The sequence below is a fragment of the Petromyzon marinus genome, chromosome 40 (genome assembly GCF_048934315.1).
Source record: "Petromyzon marinus isolate PM22_M1 ecotype Great Lakes invasive population chromosome 40, UKy_Petmar_22M1.pri1.0, whole genome shotgun sequence".
In the NCBI taxonomy this organism is placed as follows: domain Eukaryota; kingdom Metazoa; phylum Chordata; class Hyperoartia; order Petromyzontiformes; family Petromyzontidae; genus Petromyzon; species Petromyzon marinus.
The window spans coordinates 4385491-4409202 of NC_133706.1; the positions used below are offsets into that span (position 1 = coordinate 4385491).

Genomic DNA, 23712 nt, shown 5'->3' on the forward strand with positions numbered 1-23712 from the left:
TAGACTCAACATGACGCGTTTTAGAGTATTTGGCCGCTATAAATTTCCACGTGATAAGCCACTTCGTTGAGCTATCATTTTTGAAAGCCAGGTCGCTTCTGAAAAAGCTATATAGATCAGTGGGCCTTACCTGGTAAAATAAGAATAGTTTAGTTAAGTGTTCAATGTAAGAGTGAAACTTCTCCGTGTGCGCGTGCGTGCGCGCGCGTGGCGGGCAGGGTGCTCGACGAGGGCTCGTTTACCCGAACCGCTCCACGGTTGTGAGGCAGCACGGCATCTGCGCACCGCAAAACTATGGGAAAGATTAACGTTTCCCCCACGCGGTTCCTAACAAATGCTGTTGATGAAACATCCCACTGCCGGCGACGTCTTAAGCACAGCCCGGGTACATGTGGAAGAATCGCTGTGGTTTGAGGGCCATCCCGGTCGTGGCATGAAGTAGGTTTATATATTTTTTTTTAATGTCTCTCGTTTTCTTGGCAGTCAAGAGTATTTCACATGGGTTATCCAACAGATAACAAATCAAAATAACACGGTGCTTAGATTCCGACTTGTTATTCCCATTTCATTCGTGAACCCTTGCAGGGCTTTTGAGTGTATGGAAAGGCAGGGCGCGCCCTATGGGAAGATGGGGGCGTGCTGCGCGAAGGTTGGGGGAGACAGAATGCTGTGTGAAGACACTGTGTGGGACAGGAAGGCTGGGAATGCCATAGGGAGGCAGCGCATGCTACGCATAGGAAGATGGGGGGGGGGCGTGCTATGGGGAAGCAGGGCGTGCTGTATGCTGGCTGGGTGGGGCTACGGTGTCCGCGCTGCCCGCACGCCGGCCCCCCGCTCCAGGCAGGGGGCAGGCGCGCAATCCCATCGTGGGTGGCGCCCCAGTGGCGCTCCGGCACTGGCCACGTCCCAGTCTGCGGCCGCAGCGAACGTACGGCACGGACCGCGGCGCCGCCGGATCCTGGATTGGGAACGTTCATTCTCGCGCTCGTCGGGATGACGGGGCAGGTCTAGTTGGGCTCGGGCGCGTGTACGTGAGGAGACGCTGTGTGACGGAACCCCGTTTTGAATAAAGCCGCGTCGCGTTTGAGACGGGGCCTCGTCCGGTGGCATTTCAATCGGGCGTCTGCGCAGGCCAGCCGTCGGCACCCCCCTCCCCCCCCCTCTTTGGCGGGGTCCTCCTTGTTTGTGGACTCGCCAAACTGACTGACTGGTCACATGATTGACCCCACTGCCGCCCCCACCCCCATACAAACAAGCTCGTGTGCACCCCGTGTCAGCCCGCGGTGCGTCTGCCCGCCCGCCCCGCCTGAGCGTGTTATTTATTTCCCTTTGCGCGGGCTTTGGGTTCGGGGTTGGAGTTGTGCTTTGTAATGGGTGACGCACGAAATGCGTATCATGTGTGCTGCCTGCTCCGGGCAGTTCGATCCTTCCAGCTCCCCTCTGTACCCAGCTGGGCGCTGGCCCGTTTCCTTGTTCACGTTTGAAGGTTTGTCGGCCACCTTGAGCCCACCGTCGTTCACCGTAATGGTACTGCGGTGTGTATTGAACAATGATTCTCAAGCGATATCCTCTCAAACGAACATCGAGGCGAGGCGCATCTCCCATTTTACAGCCCTGAGCCAGCGGTGAGAATTCCACATTCCTATGACTGGGACGAATCTATTCATAGGGCAACCGCAGTCGACTCATTTTATCGACTACAGAAAGCATGATTTTCCAAGTCAACTCCTGACCAGGACTTGAACTCATCGCCTTCCGATTTTGAGCCGCTGACATTCCCACCAAGCCACCTGTGTATATTAAGTACATTCAATATATGCATGAGTACACACCAGCATCATCCGTTATACATGCACGCATCCGTGCATAAATGCATGCGTCTAGACTGCTGTATACAAACGCATGGCAATACGCCATCAAGATCGAAGCATTGATGTTGGCAAGCTGTGCCGCTTAGTTTAGTAGCCGTTGGTTTAGGGGTTCTGTGGTTTTCATGTAAACATGAGAAGTGTCTTGAACGTATGGGTGGATTGACGTAATGTTTCCCCGCCTTGTTGACTAAGCGGCCTGTGACCCCTCTCAGGGTGAGCCAGGATTGAGCCCCGATTCGTGCTTGGATGGATGTCGGCAGCGCTGGGTGCCCCCACTCCCTCTTGCGCGATGGTGATGGGTTTTGTCTCTGTCCTCTGGTTTCGTCCGACGCGAGGTCAAACCTCTCGTGAATGACAATGCCCCAACTTGCTCACGCAGGACCGGGTGGTCAGAGGCGGTCCCTGGGACCGTGCCACGTGGTTGTCAGCAGAGGGCTGTCCAGCCCAATCCATCGTTGCGCTGTACTTCTATGCTCCCGTATCTACGCTCCCTGCCTCCAGCAACCCGTGCGCCGACCGGCACGGCAGAGTGCGGTCGATTAACCGGCGCGACCCGCGGGGTCCGGGGGAGGCCCTCGTCCAGCAGCGGAGCGACAATAGGGCCGCTTGACGCAGGTGGCACAGTACGAATGCGAGCGGTGGTGCGTTGGGTGGACGCGGCGGCTGGTCGGGGGCACCGCCGCCGCCGCCGCCGTGGTCTCCTGGTCCAAGGTTCGCCAACCCAAGTGCCCCTGTGCTGGCCCCTTGTTTACGTTGCGCGCGCTCGCCTCCTCGCGCTGCGGTATTTTTTTTTTCTTCCCCCGGCCCGCCACGCTTTTCTCTCCGCGGCCGCGCGTGGCCCCTTCAACCCGCGACGGGCCCCCGTCGCATCTGTTAGCGCAGATCGCCGTGTTGGCGGCTCCGCTTGCGCCGTTGAGGCTGCCGCGCAATCAGCGGCGTCGTTATCTGCCCGCCGATGCATATTGGGCAGCGGGGGGAGTGGCTGTCGGGGGAGCAGGCTGTGCGGTTGCACCGGGGGGACCCACGGGCCCCGAGGGGTGCAGGTGCCGGGTTTACGAAGCAGTGGGGGGGGGGGGGGGAGTCGAAGTGGGGGAAGGGGCCCATTGCATTCCTTGCACCGGGGCTCCAAATGCGAACCATGCTACGCTGCTGATATGGGCTGTTAATTTTGAAGGTGCTGATATCAGTAGTATGTGTGGCTTATTTGTGTAATCATTCGATGGTTTGACCATTGGACACCCCTGCAAACGAGGTGTGTTCCCCTCTCAAGTGATTATCCAGATAAAATATTTTAATTCATAAAAAAAATGTAACAAACAATGCACCTTCATTATTGCGTGGAAGGGAAAAAAATCGGTCTTGAGTACTCCCGTCACCGTAGTGTTTGAAGAGCGTTCTTCCCTTGTCAGGAAAGGGGGACTAATGATTCCTATTTGAATTACAGTGCTAATTGTTTGATGCACTGTGCCCAAGTAAGAGGACACTTTGTGATCGTAACTAATTATTATATCTGCATTTTTAATGAGTATGACATGTACATCTCGATTCGCGGAACTTGCCCGTCTTATCTGAGAGGCTGACTGAAACTGCTGGGGTTGAGCTGGGGAATGGCGAGGCTGCGATGGGGGAAAAACGAACAACCCCAGCGGGTGGGTGACTTGCCGCCACTCTCAGACAGTGCAGGGGTTCCCGGGAAACGAGCTCGGTGGACGCCGCCGCCTCGGTGGATTTCAGATTCTACAACTAGGAACAAATATTCGGTGTGTTGTCACGGCCACTGAATGTCTCTCGCTTTCTTTTGGAAACGTACGACAATTGTTTTTGTTTGGCCAACGCATTTAGCACGTGGTGGCGGTGGGTGGTTTTTTTTTTAACCCTGTTTTTCTGCTCGCACGGCGCCCTTGAGGAGGCGGCCGTAACGTGACTTGAAACGTGCACAAAAGCCTTCGCTGTGATTTCCGTGACGGGGGGGGGGGGCGGGTTATTTTGTCTCGGGAGATAAAAAGCCAACGGTGAACTCGCCGTCAACTGCAACGCGGTGGCAGCCGCGCCCGCTCCCCTCCGTCGTCGCCACGTCCGCGCCACCTTCGCCATAGTTTCGTCGCGTTTACAGTTGCCACGTAGCACCTTCACTTAATCCCGCCGGCGTTTGTTCCGCAGTGCGTGGGATTAAGAGTTGCGGATGGATAAAGAGGTTTACAATTTTTTAATTTAAGGGAAAAATATGAAAACTGACCTGGAATTTTAAGCCGGTCAAGAGTTTGAGTGTCTTGATCGCGAGGCCCGGCGCCACCTGAGAGGCCTGAAGTGGGCCTGGTGCAGGCGAGAGGGTGACGTCTGGAAATGAATCAGTGAACAAACAAATGTATAAAAATAGCATTTATTTACCGACGAGCACGGAGTGTGAAGATGTTTTCAGAAAAGTTGTGGCTGACTTTGATTGCCCGTTTCATTTTTAAAATGGCTCACAGGCTATTAGAGTAAACAAGTTGGGGAAATATTTTGTCCGTCCTTAAAATACGTAGGAGACACTTCTCGTGTTTACATGAAAACCGCAAAATCCCTAAAAACTAACTGCTACGGAACTCGCCACAAAGCTCGCCAGCACCAATGGCCAGATCTTGATAAAAAAAAAATTGGCAAGATTGGCAGAAAAATACTTAGAAAAATATTTGTTGTGTTAAAACATGCACAAGAAAGTGAGCACGTGGGCATAAGCCCTCGCTCTTCATATGCCTGGCTATTTGTACGCGCGTTCGTTTGGTCAGCTCCCCTCTCAACGAAATGGAGGAGGCTCCCCATCACGACCTGTCTTGCCAACTTTGTTACGAACGTGCTCTCAGAGTTGGAGCCACATTTCGGCAGGGCCGCCGCCAAGCGTCGGTGTCGGCGCCGACACCGAATAGCCGCGAGGTCGGTGTTCTCTCAACTCTAGTCTGTTCTCGCAACCCCCCACGGGTACATCTTTTCGTGACCACTATCTATCAGGCGCGTGTGGTGTGTGCGTTGGCGACTTCATTTGCGCATGGGTAGAAAAAATATCAGTGATCGGGAGCGCGAAAGTGGCGGGGGGGGGGGGGCAGGGCTGGTTGGGGGGCCACGAGGACTGGAGTGGAGAAACACTGGGCTGATGGGACGGGTGGCTCTTTCTCCGGGGGGAGGCCCTGTACTTGTTTTTTTATGGCTGCGCATGCCATACAGGTCATTTGGTTTCGGCCTCTGGGGTGAGCGGGTGCTGGGGGGGGAGCGGCGAGGGTGGAGTGGTAGGTGGAGGGGTGGTCGGAGGCCAGTGCTACCACGGCAGGGCCCACACACGCGGTACGGTTTGAAGGTTATCATGGCGTCATGGCTACCCTGGAATGCAGCGCCACGTTCTGGACACTCGGCTGCCCCCTGGCTCGCTCGCTCGCCAATGACAGGCGGAAATGGTGAGACAGCAGTACTAATAATAATAATGGCGATGATCAATCCGGTTGGTTATGCAGGAAGGCTCAAGTGAGTTTCAAGGCTCTTTACCAGGAGCTTTCCTGGGATGTTTGGTCAGTTCTTCGCAAATGAGTGTTTTGGCTGCATGTGGGAGGAAATCGGAGAAACCGGAGAAAATCCACACACACGTGCCGGTGGTAACACTCGCAGCCCGTTTACAAGAAGGTGGCACTGCCGGCCTGCAACCACATACCTATGACACCTGGCAGGCGCTTGTGGTCTCCCGTCCCAAGTACTCGCCGCGTTTATGCCCGTTTAGCCACCAAGGTGTGATTGGTGAGGCGCATTAAAACCACCAAGCTATTTTTTATTGTACCAGGTGAGGCCCCACATTGAGGGCCATTTCCTAGCGGGCACGTCGGCTCGTTGACCCGCTCTCGCGTTCCCTTGGGGCGTCGTGACGCAGCGCTGAACCGTCAAAGTCGATTCTTCGGGCTCACGATACGCGTATCGAATTGCGTGTGGGGACTCCCGTGTTTGTTTCAATCCGAGAAAATTATTTGCGGTCATGTCAACATTCAGGATATTGGAAGCAGCCAAAAGCTGTACGAATGAGACAAGCAAAGAAAAGACTACATAAACGAGGCTCAAGGAAATGAGAGGGTAAACTAAAGAATTGGCTGGCGGGCTGACACCGCTCATTGTTGATCACAAACTCAAATTCAGCAGACCCTGGGCCCCCCCCAAATTCCATCTCATCCCAACACGCACCCTCCTGCTCCTAAGCCTTACCCTTCCATACAATCCCCACTCCAAAAGAGATGTGTTTTTACAGCGGGGCATGCCACTTTTGTAGATCTACAGTTGAGAAATGTAAACAGTGGTGTGGGTGAGCGCGCTCTCGCCCGTGCTCTCGCCGGGATGCCGGGGTCAGCGCTCAGATAAATAGCTCTTTTACGCATCGTGACGCGCCTCTTAGCCCTCCGGCTCCTTTCAAAAATACATCTCGGGTTGCCTTCAAAGGCCCGGCCGCGGCCGCTGTTTGCGCCGCGGCCGCGCTCGCCTTCGGCAAAGACGCCCACGCGCGCCTCACGTGTGCGCCGCGGGCGACGCAGCCTCGTTGTTTCGCGGTCGTCCGAATTTAAAAATCCTCGTTCAACATTGTCCGGTGTCTTGTCACGCCAGCCGAAAGTATAATACCGCAGTACGAATGTGAGCGCTAAACAGGCCTCACCCAAGCGGTATGCAAACCGGAGGCAATGTGATCGTTTTGCGTGGCGACGCGCTCTGTCGTGTTCCCCCCGTGGTGGGCGACGACGGTAACTCGGGAGATGCGCGCTGAGCAGCAAGGCTCACGAGCGCAGGCTGCTGCTGCAGCGCACGCCACGGGGCCTCGGTTCAGCTCTGTTGTAGTCACGTGGACGGTCCGAGCGATTCGACCCCCGCCTCGGGGGTCTTCGTGCATCGCGTCCATGAGGTGCTGGATGTTCATTTCTTGTTTCCGTTGTTTTTTTTTACGTTCAGATTTTAACGTATTTTTTGTTCAGAGTTTTATGACAATTCATCGCAATAATGGATTAAAACAAAACTCATTGCACTTGAATTTTCTTTCAAGAAAATGTTTAATGACAAATATATTCACTGTCATAGCTTGTGGTGCTGCCTGTTCAGTACTGTGTGGACTGTACCATGTTTATCATTCGTTCATGCACGCTGTATTTTACACGCTTTTATTTAACTCACTCTGTTGTTGTTGTCGTATCTTCAAATCTTGTAACTCAATTGTAACCCACTTCCCAATGTGGTGTATCGACTGCAAACTTGGTATACTTATGTCATACTGATGACAATACTATATTCTATCATAAAAATAAAATATTTGTAAACATTCTTTTTTATATGTTATGTTTCGGCTTGGGTCTAATTGTCCACGGTCAACTGACGTTGGCTGTAATTGGCCACGGTCCCCTTACGTTGTGGCAAGCTTCGAGGCCACTTCCTGGAGTCGTGGAGTTCTTCCGTGACAAGTACATTTCATCAAAGCGTGTTTTAAAAAAAGTTTTTAATATATATTACTTCTTACGTCTATTTTTGTACACCTCGTTCCGTACGTGGCGTACCCTGTTGGTATACGCATTCACATAAAATTAGTGTAACACTTACATTTGATGGTCGGTGTATTTACGTAACCAAAATAGATTCTCGGTTAAGCGATTTGATACCCATATCATTTGGGTAATGCATCCATCTTAATGGATGTCATTGGTAAATCTTTAAGGGACATGAGCCGGTATAAGGTAAACGTTGCAGACCATGCGACTTTAGCGTTCTAAATTATTTAGCCCCTTTTTAATGATTTCACGCTATGTTTTGACTCTGGGGGACTGCTGTGTCGGTACATTTATAGCACCCCTAATCATAGTCACGATCACAATAATAACAACAACGCAGTAATGTCATCAATATTGCTATGAAGGGGCAGCATCGCCGGGCTCCGTTGATGCCGTTTACAAGGGGACTCTGTTGATTCTCGGAGAGCGTCGCTTATTAAGTGCACATGGTTAATTTGGAACATGAAACCGGGACACAGCACAGCGAGTCAGCAGCATGTGCCATGGAGATTATCTCGGGCTGGTAGTGCAGTGGGGGGGGAGGGGTGCTGGTTATCTCCAGTGGACCTGCAGGGACAGCGTTGTTGTTGTTGTTGCTCTTCTTGTCTCTGCGATCGCCGCTGCGCTGTGAGACCACACACGGCGGGGCCCTACCTGCTGAGTGTTTCCTGCTGCCCCCCCCCCATTGACATTGGGGTACGACGTCATTTGAGAGCCGTGACCCAGTCGCCAGTTGCACGGCCAAAGACAATGGGGAGACAATACTTGCCGACCATCTCACTCTACTCCCATGTACTCTGCTACCTCTCCCGTCATCTCACCATACTCACCTCTACGCACTCTCCTACCTCTCCTATTTTCAACTCACTACCCTCTACACGCTTTCCGCCGCAGAAACCAAGACTTTCCCCGGTCAACCTTTGTTCAGTGGGAGGGTCGCTCATTCTCTTCTGCTGCTGTCAACTCGCTGCCCTGTTCAAATTCAGGCTCAATACATTCCTTTTCCCCTATGTCTGTGACTGACTACTGCCTTTCTGTCTGTAAAATAAATGTGCCCACTGTTTCTGTACAGCATCTTGAGATGCGGTTGCATTCAGATGCCACGTGAATCTACATTCTAGTACTGTAATGACTTGCACAGAAGACCCATAGACTCGCACAGAGACCCATATTCCAATACGGATACTCATAAGACTCGCATAGATATCTATGACTGAGCCTCCCTCTATAAAATGAGTATACCCCCTCGTTCTGCACAGCATTTTGAGACGTACAGTAAAACCTTGGATTGCGAGTAACTTGGTCTGCGAGTGTTTTGCAAGACGAGCACATTTTTGCAAATAAATATTAATTTGATAAACGAGCGAGGTCTTGCAATACGAGTAGTACGTATACGCTTTGTCTGCCGAGCGTCACGTGATCACAACTGATATACGAGTGCTTTGATATACGAGTGCTTAGGATTACAAACACGTTTCCGGAACAAATTATGCTCGCAATCCAAGGTTTTACTATATTTGATTTAGCCACTCAGATGTAAAAGGCAAGCTGGTGGATCGGATGAGATGATGCAGAGCTGTGTACAAGGGGCAGCGAGCTGCCTGAATTTGGAGCAACACTTATTTTACCTCTGCCCTGGCATTGGTGACCAACTAAGGAAGCTGGGTTTAACGTGAGTACTATAAAACCCGGTTTGTTTACAAAGAGTCCTGTCTCGCAAGAGCTGTCAGACCATCGCCTGCACTCGGTACAAAAATTACGGTGAGCCCAGAAAGCAGGACTAAGAAAACAAACCAGGAAAACTAAATAGCAATAAAACACAGTGCTGTATTTAAAACCAGGTGAGATCCCATTGAGACTTTCCAGTCCACGGGAGACCTGGATCACGTTAATTGACAGTGAACGCGAGAGGGATCAAGACAAGTAAATTTTGCCACGGTCAGCCGTGAAGCAAACGAGCAAAGGAGCCGGCGCCTAACCGGAAGCATCTCCGCTGCTGTATGTTTGTAGAACTTCTTTGGGCACCAGTATGTAGCCACCGAGCTAATCGAAAGTGCGGGGGAAGGGCATTGAACTAAACACAAAAAGGAGTTCTAAATGAATTCCGTTTTCAGTCTAGTTGTAAAAGTGTGTTCCAGATGGCCGCAGAAGCGCATCTGAAAGTGCGCGATGTGGTGAGCGTCTTTGTTCGATGGCTAGCAGCCAAAATCCGCTACTGCGAGGATGAGCGGAGTTCGCGTCCCCCCCCCCTCCCACGAGCCGAGGGTGGGGGGGAGTGTGGCAGGGGGGAAAATCACACGGCGAGGGGCGTTGACACCGAGCCAGGAGTCACCAGGTGCGCTGGGTGCTGTTTGTCACCTGCCTGCCACGTCGCCACGTACCCTGGAGTGACTCACGCTGTTTGCGGGGTCGCCCTGTGGTTCTTAATTTCCTGTTGTTTAGCCTTGGCCTTGCCCAGCGCCTGTGGCTGGTTCCCTCCCTCCCCTCCGCTCCCCTCTCCCTCCCTGTGACGATAACCTGTAAATCTTTCACAGGCCGCCTTGTCGCGGCTTGTGTTTTTTTTTCTCCCCCACTTTGCCACTTCCGCCCCGCATGAATGGCCGAGTGTTCGCCGTCTCTGCAGAAGAAGCCGTCGGGATCTCAAGCCCAGTTGCTTTTCCCGCTTTGGCAGCCGTGACGCGAGCCCCTGGCTGCCCGGTTCGGCAGAATGAATGCGTGAAACGACCTGGGCGCTTTTAATCGCTCAATACACAATGGCCCTCTGGGTGGACTTTGGGAGATAAATTGGCGGCAGGTTGGCGCTTGATGCTGTTTTCCCGGGGCTCGCGTGTATCTCCCGTTGTTAACTATTTTATTCCCCGCGGTTGTTTACGTACGGTGCGAAATAAGTTCAACATACACACAATACGAGTGGTGGTCGTGATGCGCCCTGCGTTTATAATAAGAAACGGGAATATCAACTCCCATGTTCTCGAAACCCAATTACGCCGCGTGTATTATAATGGTTGAAGTGATTTCGCCACGTGCGTGTACCTGCACGTATGGGAGGCTTTGTAACAATTGGTGCGACGAACTCGGAATGCAGTGGTGAGGACACTGGCTTGGGACGAACCACCCGAAGACGACGATGACCGCGGCATTACAGCAAATCAACTTTACAGCAAATCAACTTTACTTCTGCAAAATACGAATATCAAAAATATATTGAGCTGTTAAAGCTTATTTTTTTCCCTTGAGTGTTTTTAGTCTCTTTTATAACTGTGATGCATATTCAAGTGGCAGCGCAGGGAATATATAATTTAGTGACCAATGACCTCAAATTTGATAAGTAACAATATGAAATAGTGCAATAATCAGTGACAGATTCGATGACATTCACATACAGACGATCAATAAAAGAACATCATGGCCTTTGCAAAAATGAAACAATCCATAATTTAGATTTGCCAAACTCTGTAAGTCATAAACGAGGCCTACCTTTTCAAAGTTATTTAGCATGTCACCAGGATACTCACCAGGCTTTAAATAAAGACTTTGAACGCGTCAAAGACCTAAACTTAGCTCCCCGCTTCAATTACTGTATATGCCTTAGGCTGGCCCAACCTCCAGCCCAAAAGTATTTTCTTATGTCACCCATTTATTTTCTGTGAACCGTAAGTGGCGCTCGTGACAGCCTTCCGTCAGCGTGGCTGTGGTATTCGGTTGCACCAGCTGGGGTGGTGCCAGCTTCCTGCGATGATTCCCTTTGTCTCGTCACTCTGCGCCCCCCCCCCCCCCCCCTGCCTCGGCTTGCTGTCCGCATAAAAACAAAAACAAAACCGCCGACCGTGCCGTGCAGCGGTTGTCGACGTTCGCTTCGCCAAAATTTTGCGCAAACCGCGGGTCGTCACGGCCTTGTGCGCCGCGCGCCGCGCCGGCGTGCGAATGAGCGGGCGGGGTGAGTGGGCGAACGAGCCAGTGCCGTCACAACACCGCCGCTCGCGGGCCATGCTGATAATTGACGCCACGGTAATGCCGATCGTTTTTCACGCGTCACCTGCCGGCACCCGCATCGTCCACCGCTAGTATATCGCTGAATTGGCGCGTGGGTGACGCTCTCCGTGGTGGAATGCTTATATTGCATGCATGGGGGCAAACGAGCGTGAGAGCATGGATGGGAGCATGGATGGGAGCATGCGTGGGAGCGTGTGACAGAGCGTGTGAGCGAGCGTGTGAGAGACGGTGAGTGTGAGCGTGTGAGAGAGAGTGAGTGTGAGAGAGAGTGAGTGTGAGAGAGCGTGTGTGACAGCGTGTGATCATGCATGAGCCGATTGGGGGTGTTTTTTCTCCGGCTGCCCCGTGCGTGCGTGCGTGCGCGAGGGCACGCATTTGTGACGTGAACCGCGACAAGCGTGGCATTCCTTCGACGCCGAGCGTTGTTTGTGCCTCCAAGCGGCCGTGTTTATCACCCTTTAACTTTTGGAATTTGAAATTGGGTCTAAGAACGTCGAAGCGATGCTGTTTATTTAAAGCGACTGACCGACCGACCGACTGACTGACCGCGGAGGTCCGAATTTGGTGCTGTTGCAAACTGACATCGTTTTATCAAGCGTGCCGCTTGAGAAGCGTGACACCGTCGCGGGGTTGTTTGCGGCCCAGAAAACCCCACGCCTCTCCCCCTCCTCCCCGATTAAATTTGCTCCTCGTTTGAGTTGACGAACGAACGGCGTCGGCGGAGTGGGGTGGCAGGATTGTTGTGCCGCAGCCGCGCGCCCGCCCGCCCGGCAGCATTCCTGGCATATTGCGCCCAGGCAGCAGCGGTTTGCATTGCTGCAACTCTTCTCCCTCTCTCTCTGTTTTCTCTCCTGTGTTGGGCATGTAAATTAATTTATTAATTTTATTAACAACGCGTGCAAAAACAACAACACGTAACCCGCCCCACCCCCCCCCCCGACCACGAACCCCCCTCTAAGCGGCTTGGGCTGTAAACTGCGTACCCTGCCTTGCCTGCGTGTGTGCCAGCGAGCACGAGCAGGTTGCTCTCTCGTCACGTTGCGTGGTGCTCCTCGCCCATTGCTCGGCCCTGGCGTGGAGGGGCAGCCGGGCTGCTGGTCCGCGGTGCTGCCACTTGAAAACAAACCAGCAGGCTAGCAGGCTTCGTGTCACCTTTGCCTGGCTCGTAGGCGATTCTTCCCGAGTCGCCCTTTCTCAATTACTGTGCGTGGATTTGCACCTGGCGAGCCTACGTTTTCGCTGGCAAACTGTTAAGCCAATCGATTCCTGTTGTTTTTTTTCCTGTCGCCTCCGTGGCACGGAGCCTGTAATGCCAACTGGCGTTTCACCGCCGGCTTTCTGCCGATTGTCGCCGCGTGAACGCTCGTGCGATGAGTTCCTGCGCGTCGCTGGCGCGGCTGCACCGCCTTCCCAGCATGCACCGCCGCCCGCTTGTCGCACGTTAACGACTCCCGACGGTGGCGATGGTGACGATAATAAGTGGCGATCGTGAATTTGCCGCTTGTTTGATGAAGGTGCATACGGCAGGGTGAACGGTGTTTGGACCGCGCAGGATCATGCGTAAAGAATCTCACAGTGCCGTGAAGTCCCAACAAGGGAAAGGGGACGTACGTGTTACCGTCATCATTGTCAGCCGTCATCCATCAAATGCTGAACGAAGGCCTCCACAAGCCATCCGGGGATGCAGAAATCCACCAAGCACTTGCACACGAGCTGTTTTCATCGCTCCATCTTTGTGGTGGACGTCCTCTCTGGCACGGACACACCTTTAGTTTGTCCTTAAGATGTTAAAACGAATAACGGTGATAATGATGGAGACGACGATGACATTGATGCTCCTGTTGGACGTTCTCCGGCGCAGTGGCGACGACGGCACTAATGACGACTCTTCACCTTCCTCCCCCGTGTCCGCCGTTCCGTTGCGAGCAGATTGCCGGTCGGACTGCGGGCGGCGCGCCTGCGCCAACGGCGGCGGGTGCTGCCACATGGAGTGCCTGGGCGGCTGCTACCGCCTCAACGACCCCACCGCCTGCACCTCCTGCCGCCACTTCTACCACTGGCCCGCCGCGGCCGCCGCCTCCGCCGGCGCCGTCACCAGCTCTCCGGGCGCCCAAGGCCAGGGTCAGAGCGCGTACCAGGGCACGGGCCCCGTGGAGTGCGTGGCCTCCTGCCCCTTGGGCACATACCGTTTCAAGAACTGGCGGTGCGTGAGCTTCGAGTTCTGCCGCGAGGAGAACCGCAAGTGCCGCGGCGACAAAATCTGCGCCGAGTACGTGATCCACGACGGGGAGTGCGTCACGGGCTGCCCCTCCGGCTACATGACGGACGAGAGCAGGTGCGTGTTCCGCCCGTCGCTCCCCCCAACTCCACCACCACACATTCTCTCTCTCTCTTCTCCTTTGTGTACTCGCGGAGTAACGGGAACACCGCCACGCTCGTGCAGCTTCAGGCCCATCGTTTTTTTACGCGTCGGTGTTGGTTTTTGTAACGTCACGCGATTCCCCCTACGGGCCAGGGGAGAAGCCGCAGTGCGGAGGAGGAGAGGTTCGAGATGGGCACTGAGTGCCGCCCCTAAAACATACAAAACAAAAAACCAGTCAAATGTCACTTTTTCTTTGTTATCCTCCTCGTACTGTTGGCGTCGTGCCACGAGAGAGAACGTGTCCGGCCGGAGCTGACTCGGAGCTTTGCCTCGCACCCCCCCGTGTGTTAGTGGACGGACTGTGGAAGGAGACGTAACCGAACTACTTCCGAGAGCTCTTTCAAAGTGACCTCTTATTCACGCTCGGGGGCGCTGCACTTTCATGTGTGTGCCCTGGAAGTTGGCCACATGAGGTGAAAAAACAATGTATTATCGAGTATTTTTTGTGTACAGTCATGGTGACTGAGCTGGGACCTTCAAATCACCCCACTTGTGAATATAGTTGGTTAAGTCATCGGAGGCTAATACCCAAAACCCAGGGTCTCAACGATGCCGGTTTGGTGTCGCTGACCCCTGAGCCACCCCGGTCCACCCCGGTCCACCTTCTCTCTCTTCTCCAAGTGGAAACCTCGATGGCAGAGCCACGTTGCTGCAGTGTCCCCGGGTGGTAACAGGTTCGATCCGCAGAAGCCGCGGCGAATGGCCAACTCGGTGGGTGCACCGGTTAGAACGCTCGAGAGCGCGTCGCGTGTTTACATTTTGCTCTCTGGGCACTCGGAAATGCGTCTCCGAGACGCAGCAAACACCCGGCGCTTTAACACTTTTCGACGGACATCAAAACACACTGGCGGCGGCGGCGGCGGCGGCGCTGCACTTGTTTTTTCACGGAACCCCTCCCGAGTCGATGAATTAGCTCGACTGTTTATTTAATTTTGGAAATAGGAAACGTTTTGTGTGCTTTTTTTTGCACTGCGCCACAGCCGATGGTGATCACCGATAAAGGACATGGCGTGCACGGACCATCGATTGATGGCGTGAAACGCTTCCTGTGCCGCCATAAATAGATGGCGCTGCGGCGAGCGAGGGACGGGCGGAACACCTGCGCTGTGCCTCGTGTTTACCCACAGCCGCCGCGCTCTCTCGCCGGCAAATACCCGCAGGTTTTCCAGACGATGGGTACGGGCGGAGTAACCAGAACACGGCCACACACTCCACAGCTTCACACCGTCATTTTTACGCGTCGGGCGATGGCGCCCGTCCCACTCGTTCATAACGTCACGCGCTTCCCTTGCGGGCGGGGGTACCGCAGTGCGGAGAGGTTTCAGGGGGGCACTGAGAGCCGAGGTTTTTTTTTTTAACCACGGTGCTTTTTCTCTGATTCCCTCCCCGCTATGTTAGCGAGGTATCGATAAATAAATCTCGCTTTTGTATTTCCCCTGGCACCATCTGCTGCCGAAATGCAACTGCTATCGTGTGTGCTTGACCGCCGTCCGCCGTTCTCACATCGCGTGCTGAGCTTTGGGTATTTGTTCTGGCGAGCCGGCCAGCCTCATCAAGCTGCCCTGGCCGATCGTGCACTGCACATTCCCAGCATAGCCCGATGCGTGATCTTTTATTTGATACATTTCGCAAATGCATTAATACATTCCGGGCGCTCGTATACATCTTTCTCTTGACACAAGCCCGTCGCAGTCCTGCGTGGGGTGGGAGCGGCGCCCAGACGCACCCGGACGACCCAGCGCCCATCTCCCCGCCTCAGATGCCCCCTCGACCTCTCGCCGTTGCGTTCCCTTTATGCCGTGTGATGAGGCACGAAAAAGAGGTGTCGGGTGAAGAAACCTCCTCCCCCCGAATTCAATTCAATGTTGTAAAAATATTGTTATATTGTTTTCATTTATCGGTGTTGGCATCCACAGAACTCGTCTTATTCATTTCTGTACGGGAACTGTAGTGCAGAGAGAGCTTTGAGACAGGCACCGAGTGTCCGCCCTGCCACCTATCTCCACAACCAGGACCCCCCCCCCTACTCGGCATTCACTTCTTATCTGCACACAAGCGGAAGTGCAAGGGGTTACTCAGCCACCTGAGTAGTTTAATATTTTAATTACACTCTACTACTTTCGAGCAACAAAACAACAGTCAGATGAAGAGAAACGATGGAAATCAATTGTGTAAAAATATTTATTTTACGAGTCCTCGCCGAACGGCCGCGTAATACGTCGTTAAAAGCCGTAAAACTTTCATTAGAGGCCTGGAGGCGGTTAGGAGCGTTAAAAACCCAACGTCTTAAATGTTACAAAAAACACCGCCGTTCGCTCGGAGCACGCGTGCCGCACGTGCAGGGGCGACTCGATGGAGGTCACCACCGGGTGAGGGGGCCCTCCATGGTGCCCTTTGCTCCGCGAACTTCACCCCCAGGATGTCTGTTTGCCATTTGTGTAACTCGGCGAAAAACGCGGCCGGCTCTCTGTGACCGGGCCAACTGCAGGAGGGAACGCGAGTCGCCGGTTTCGTGAGAGGCTTTAAACGTGAACACGCGAACACGCCACGAGGCCCCGCGGAGAACGGGTGCCTGCGCCGAGTAGCTCTGTGCGCCCACCTACCCAGGGCCTTGCCAGCCGGCATGGTTGGCGGTCAGTGGAGCAGAGTTTATGGGCTTCGCAGGAGGGCAGCACCAGCGGGGCTGAGGGGGCAGAGTGAAGTATACGGCAGCAAAAACCCACAAAGGCTCCCATCGCATGCGACACAATGCATTGATATACAACGTCCATTTATATCGCGTCTAAATGCAACCACATCTCAAAACGCTTTCCAGAAACAATGAGCACATTTTTATTTTATAGAGACAGTTAGTCATAGGCTTCTAGGCGAGACTGGTTCAATACCCTACAATGTGAATTTATATAAGGGCTGCATGCGACTGCATCTCAAGATGCTGTGCAGAACGAGTGGGCATGTTTGTTTTATCGTAAGAGAGTGGCGGTCAATCGCAGGGAGAGATGAGATTTCATAAATGGCCTTGATCCTGGACTTGAACAGGGGCAGTTCACAGTAGGCTAGGGTAAGAGAGTCGCAGACGATGGGGGCAACAGAGGAAAACGAGCGACCTCCCACCGGGCAAAGGTTGACTGTTGGTTCCGACACAGGGGGATGCGTTTGGTTAGAGAGAGTTTTAGTGATACACCGTGCGCTGTGAAATTAATAACTAACCAAGCAAAGGGATCATTACTATTCCGCTTGTTCACCCAGGAAAGCGTCACCGAGTCTCAAGACTCTTTGTTCAGGAGGGTGCTGCCAAGTTATCGCAGTAGAGTGCGATGTTGATATTTGCAACCCAAATTGAATCATTTGCAGATAATTTTTAGCATTGCGATGTTTGGCCAACACCGGTTCCATTGCAGTGGATTTTTTTTTAGCTAGGGACGGAAACCGGAGAACCCGTGGGAAACCCGTGAAGAACAGGAAGAGAGAACACACAAACCCCTACACAGAGAGGGAAGCACCCGAGCCGGGAGTCGAACCCCAGACGTTCTTGTTGCGAGGCACCAGTGTTTTTTCCACTACGCTGCCACTGCCTCCATAAAATACAGGAATGGAAAACCATGAACATCCAGGGCAGGCCACGATTGTGCCCGTAACACCGGTGCCAGTAACTCTAGCTTAGCTCTTCGGGGTGCGATATTTTTCGTGTTTTGTTATCGCCAATGTTATTTTTAGGTTCTTTGAAGTCTCCTTGTGATGTCTGGTACCTCACCTGGATTTAGACGTTCAAACGTTCAGTGCGCTTGTAGAGACCCGAGAGACATTCTTTTTTTTTTCAAGTTGTACATAATTCGTGTTTTACTGCATAACAAAAACAGCGGTGATTTATGTCATGGTAATAATGCTGATATTTCGAATGTGTTTGTATCAAATAGGTAATGGGTGTGCTATGCATGCGTGTGAATCAAACGACTGGGAGTGAGATGGTGTGGTTAGCACTCCACTATGGGCCTCCTGTAGGTCGACTCAGTCTTAAACGAGTACCTGGCGTGGTGTGTAAACACATGCAGTGAGGAGACGAAGGTGGCCAAGCGTGGTGCTGGCAACACCACCCCCGGTCGTGTGCCGTGCCACCCCTACTGGGTGCTCGCCAACAGCACCTGCCCCAAGAGTCATAATAGACGTTTGGGGTTAGGCCACGCAACATGATATTTTGTGCCGTTAAGATCCTCCACCACCTGACATTTGATGTACAAGCGTTTAACGAGCCATTACAAGTTTTATTATTTCAGCCGCACCGGTGGGATGCACCGTGTAATTTTCACCACTAAATCAGCAATACTCTTTGGTTCTATTCGGTAAAGTCACGTAGAACCAAAGAGTATGGATCCTTGCAGTCACGAAAGGTTTAAATCTAGAATTAAATCAGCAATGTTTAAACGCTGGATATTTCGATTGCGGTCTGAGCGTGCGTTGAGAACCTAAGTGACAGTGTCAGGTTTTTAGCGAGCGACAATTTACGATCATGACGATGACGGTGAAGATGATGATGATGACACTGGAGTTTAGTTTCACATCGTCACTCGCCGTGCTGCTAAGACACCGTGCTGTGCAACGCTGAATGCATGACATCCAATATTTCACTGATCCACTTTCCGCGGTCTCGTAAAGGAGACACGCACCCCCGTCAGGCTTTGCGGCCGTCCGTGTCGCCTACCGCTGGACTCATGTTTGTACGTGCGTACGTTGAGCTTCTTACGCACTGTACGTCGACAACTGTGCTAATCGGAGGCGCGGGGGGAAGGACAACAAACTAACGAGTGAGCAATTTTGACTCTCATTAAGGCTCCAGAAATTAACATTGGCCAATTGTTACTGGGTATAATAACTCTGTTGCGCGCGCCAATGAACTGCATTCCTGTTCAAGTGAAGTCTCACAAAATGACCTCAAATCTCCCTCCCTCCCTCCGTATATCCCATCTGTCCTTCTTCCCCATAGCATGACCTGCAAAAAGTGCGATGGGCTCTGCCCCAAGGTGTGCCACGTAAACAAGAAGATCATCGACTCCGTAACGGCCGCCCAAGACCTCAACGGCTGCACCATCATCAATGGCAGCCTGGACATCAACATCCGAGGAGGCAGTGCGTATCACAGTGTCATCGTAGCGGTGACACGGCGCTCGCTGAGCGGGCGGAGGCTCACAGAGTGCTCCGCCGTGTTTGTAGAACGCGTTTATCTTAACGACGAAGGATAAGGATTTGCATGCGTAGTGGCGCTTGCTTAAATGCCTCGGCATCTCAAAGCGCCCTGCGTCACATCGCATCTCGGCCGCTCTGTTGCGCTCCGCCGGTCTCCCCTAGGGGGGACCCACAGTAGAAATCGTCCCTGCGTGCTACCAGGTGCACACAGCACCGGCCTGCAAACGGGTATCGTCTGCCAGCAAGGGGCATTGTTACTGTACTCTTTTTATTTTCCTGGTTAAGCAATAGGCCTTTGTATCTTGTGGCCCGCTGCCTGCGGTCCAGCGCTTTGGAGGTAAGGGTTGGTGGGTCACGCAGATTTGTGAAACTCCGCAATCCCCCTGGGCTGTGAGGTGACCAGGACATGGCAGCACAGATCCCATCCGTGTGGACCAAGTTGAGTGTTCTCCTCATCCTGTATGCATGGGATTTTCTCTGGCTACTCTAGCTTCCTCCTATATACAAGACATTATTATTATTATTCATTGGCCAATCATCCCAATTGAAGAACCCTCATTAAACAGTCTTACTACTCGAGTGTAATTTTTTTGCACATTTTTACCATTTCAGATTTAAAACTCAGTTCTTTTGAAATGCTTTTTGTGTTTAGTTTGTTGTCCTTCCCCCGCACTTCCAATTAGCAGGGTTGGCTACGTACTATACTAAGTTCAACTTACATTCAAATCCAGTCAGGTAACATATCTGCATCGCCGCATGTAATGCGACAGTCCCTTCCGTGGATAGACAATTGGGTGTCAAGATTGGGTTTCAGTGTAAAATCGATTGCCCAGGGCTTGAATTCCAAATGAGGATTTTACCAGAACCCCACAGCAGCAGCAGCAGAAGCAGCAGAATCCTGCCAAAGTCGTGGTTTGGTTGAAGTCCATTTTCGCACTGGAATTAAATCTTTGACTTGCGTTCATCCGTCTGCACAGTGTATTAATAATGACCAACGCACAATCCATATTCATCGTTTGGCACGTCCGATGGATAGAATATAACTTGCATGCATTGTTTAAGATCGTTGATTATATCAACGGCTTTAAATCATGATTGATGATTATAATAATAAACTCTTTTCTGTAGTGCAATTCGCACAAGGCCTCAAAGCGCTGAAAATGCTTACAAGCTTTAAGACATTTCCTGGGTTCCCTGCCTCCCATTAGTGCCTCTGTCTTTCTGTCCCTGGTCTTCTTTTAAACATTCATGCCTTGTATGTATGTATATTAAACTTTTTTCGCACCATACGTAGCCAACCGTTATAATCGGAGACGCGGGGAAGGGACAACATACTAAACACAAAAAGCAGTTTTAAAGAAATGAGTTTTCAATCTAGATTTAAAAGTACATAGCTCCAGTGGCTTCCTAATATCGGAAGGAAGAGCATTCCAGACGGCCGCAGAAGCGCATCTGAAAGCGCGCGATGCGGTGGCCGTCTTTGTTCGATGGCCAGCCAAAAATTCCATCCTCTCCTGCCAACTTCCGCATCCCGATCCTTCTTCCCCCCCTCCGCCCGCCTCACCCTCTCCTCGTCTGCCCCTCCGTCCGTCTCTCCTGCAGACAACATCGCGGCCGAGCTGGAGGCGAACCTGGGACGCATTGAGGAGGTGACGGCCTACGTGAAGATTAAGCACTCGTACGCGCTCATCTCGCTCTCCTTCTTCCGCAACCTGCGCCTCATCAAGGGCGAGACGCTCGAGACAGGGTGAGGCGCGTCCGCGTGTCGCCCGTCACAAAACAGTGTGGGGGGGGGGCGGATGCCCCTCTTCCTCGTGCTCTGCACTCGCAGCCATTGTCTGAAGCAGAACGTTCCGTTGTCGGCCGGCGTGAACGGCAGCGGGGTGGGTGGAGGTGTTTTCCCGTTGGCGTTTCTTTGGTTTTGACATTTTCTCTCCCGCAAACAGAAACTACTCGTTCTACGTCCTGGACAACCAAAACCTCCAGCAGCTCTGGGACTGGGACCGTCACAGCCTGACCATCGAGAGGGGCAAGATGTTCTTTCACTCCAACCCCAAGCTTTGCCCCGCTGAGATCCACCAGATGGCGAACAAGACGGGAACTTGGGGCCGTCAGGACGAGAGCGAAATCTCGGGAAAGACCAACGGAAACCAGGCTTCCTGTACGCAAGCCACCCCTGCTGCCCTTCACTCGATTAGCACATTTAGTTATTCGTGCCATTAACGTAGCTGTCACAAAGGTGTGATGGTGTCGCAGGCGAATGCACTCTGCCAGCGAACGGGGCGACTTGGCGACGTGGTTTTACCAAATTAAGTCACGTGACGCCCGGCACACGTGGACTCCTCTTGCCCCACAGGACCTTGTGACATGCACTGTGAAGCAGGTTGCATGCATTTTTGGTAAACGCATCTGCAGCGTTCACGAGGGAAGCCGCTGCTGCTCGAACCAAAGCGGCAAATGTGCTGCCCACCCTGCCATTTTGCCGTTGTGCAACCGCATTGTTTTTATGGGAACCAGAATGCCGTTCTTCGTACATTGGTCACCGACGCTGCGATTAGGTGCTAGTTAAACTCTTTCCTGTGCTGGGCACACAGAAACTCATCCATTATTTAATAATTTAACCCTGCGTACTGGACCGGGGCTCCCCCCCTCCCCTCCCTAGGGGGAGGCGCAGGTTTCATGGCTACTCTCAGACCAAGGTGTAGAGACGCAACTTCCTTTAGTCGTTGTCGCCCTGGTTGTGTTGTGAGGCACGGGCAGGAAGGCGGTTTTACATGAATTAAGGAACACTACAAATCTCAACCAATTCCTACGCAACTCACCAACGCCGATACTCGGGAGTATTATTAAAACATTGACGTGAAGCTGAATACTGGTACGAATATTGTACGTACGGCATCACGGTGATCGGCTTAACGCACCAAACGTGGATTTTTTTTTAATGCAAGATGGTGTGTTTTGCACATTTATCAGTGGGCTGCCTTGCCAACTTATTTTTGTTGTTGTTCACGATACCAAGGAAATGTCGAAGGATAACGATGCTTCCTGTTGGGAGCTCCTCATTCCGCGAGTAAATGTTTCCCGCTCCCGGCTCCCTTCTCTCGCCAACCCCCCACCACCCCCCTGCGCTTGCCGTGCACCGCCGCCACCGCCGCCGCCGCCGCCGCCGCCGCCGCATCTCAGGCGAGAGCACCCTGCTGGAACTCACGACCCTCAAGACGAGCCAGACCATGATCATAGCCACGTGGACAAACTACCGGCCCCCGGACTACCGGGACCTCCTGGGATTCGTCATCTACTACAAGGAGACGTGAGTGCCCTCTGCCCGTGCTCACGCGGTGGTCGGTGCCGCTCGGCCAGGGGCGCGAAGGTCTCCGCTCCGGTGCCTCCGCATCCGTTGGCGCTAGCCGGCTCGTCCAGCCGCCACCGTCGCCGTAGTTGGACCGGAAGTCGCTGCGCCAACGTTACCCCGAGGCTTCCGGCGCAGGAGAAATTCCGCATCGTGACTCGAGCTCCTGTGGAATCGTGGGAACCTTTTGTCGTTGCGTGACGTGTTGGGGAGGGTGGTGGTGGGGGGGGTGGGTGAGGGGGGGTGGGTGAGGGGGGGTGGGTGGGTGAGGGCGGGTGGGTGAAGGGGAGGTGTGCCCGGTGTCGTGCCTGCATACCAAACATCCTGAGAACCTTTTGGAGGAGTTCACATTTAGTGTCTCGCGATGACAGTTTTAGTCTTGAATTCCTGCTCTTGGAATTCCGTCCGAAATTCCCAAATGCACCGTTACGACTCTGCCAGGCGCAGGATGGTTGCTTTCTTGCAGTGTAAAGAGCGCAGGCACTTGGGCATGCTACGCAGCCACCTATGTCGAATTGTGGGTCCTGTGACCTCTGCCTCGCTCATTGGTGTCAGGTCATGTGTGACTTAATAATTCACTTTCAGATTTTTAAAATGTTATATTTTATACATCCTTCATGAAAAAAATAACAAACTCATTCTCATTCGTGGCTTATGCGCCCACATTCAAGTCGCGTCACAACGTCTCCGCCACCTCAGCGGGAGGCGCGGAGCAAAATGGAAGCTCGCGCCGTGGACTCCAGCCTCAAAGATCTTCAACTGAAACGGCCCTTTTGCTTCGCTGAAGACAAGACGAGCGCCGTCCGTCTTCAGCGACGAGCGGCCCCGGCTTCGTTGACTGTCGGTGCCGGCCTCGCGCCTTGTGCATGAGCCCCGTAATTTGCGGCTACAGAAAGCGCCAATTCCGTTGTGCGCGGCCGAGCTCCGGCGATCGGGAGACAATGTGCCGTCATTCGGTCGTCGGGCGGGCGGCCATTGCCCTCGGCGTGAACGTCGATGGGGCTCGCCCGGGGCGACGTCGGCGGGAGGCCAGGCCCACATTTAACCGCTGCCGCAGTGCAACACAAAGAGTGTTCCACCACAGCCATGTTCCAAGCCCGTATCTAACCAAAAAAATGTTTATAGATTAACAGCCCTTCTCCATCCACTGCTGGATGAAGGCCTTTCCATGCTGTGTTGTTTGATCATACTTGACCATGCTGGTCAGTGTGGGTTGGTGCAGGAGGTGCCCAGGACCAGTTTAGATATATCTCACCGCCAATGTTAGCGTTGTGTAATGGAATCTGACGACCTGAATTCGAATCCTGACCACGGGGACGAACGATATCCAAACCGGTCCTTGGCCGGCCCACTGCCTTA

The 23712-nt window shown here is 53.0% G+C and overlaps 1 protein-coding gene across 3 annotated transcripts in view; it reads left to right on the forward strand.

Annotated features, from left to right (window-relative positions):
* The window catches only part of LOC116950613 (insulin-like growth factor 1 receptor), a 125705-nt gene that overhangs the window by 74266 nt on the left and 27727 nt on the right, over positions 1–23712 (forward strand). For all 3 annotated transcript variants that reach the window (XM_032968519.2, XM_076073034.1, XM_076073035.1), the window contains exons 4-8: positions 13331–13736; positions 18805–18947; positions 20607–20751; positions 20951–21165; positions 22188–22314. In XM_032968519.2, the coding sequence (XP_032824410.2) occupies positions 13331–13736; positions 18805–18947; positions 20607–20751; positions 20951–21165; positions 22188–22314 (1036 nt within the window). The remainder of the gene's footprint in view (positions 1–13330; positions 13737–18804; positions 18948–20606; positions 20752–20950; positions 21166–22187; positions 22315–23712) is intronic.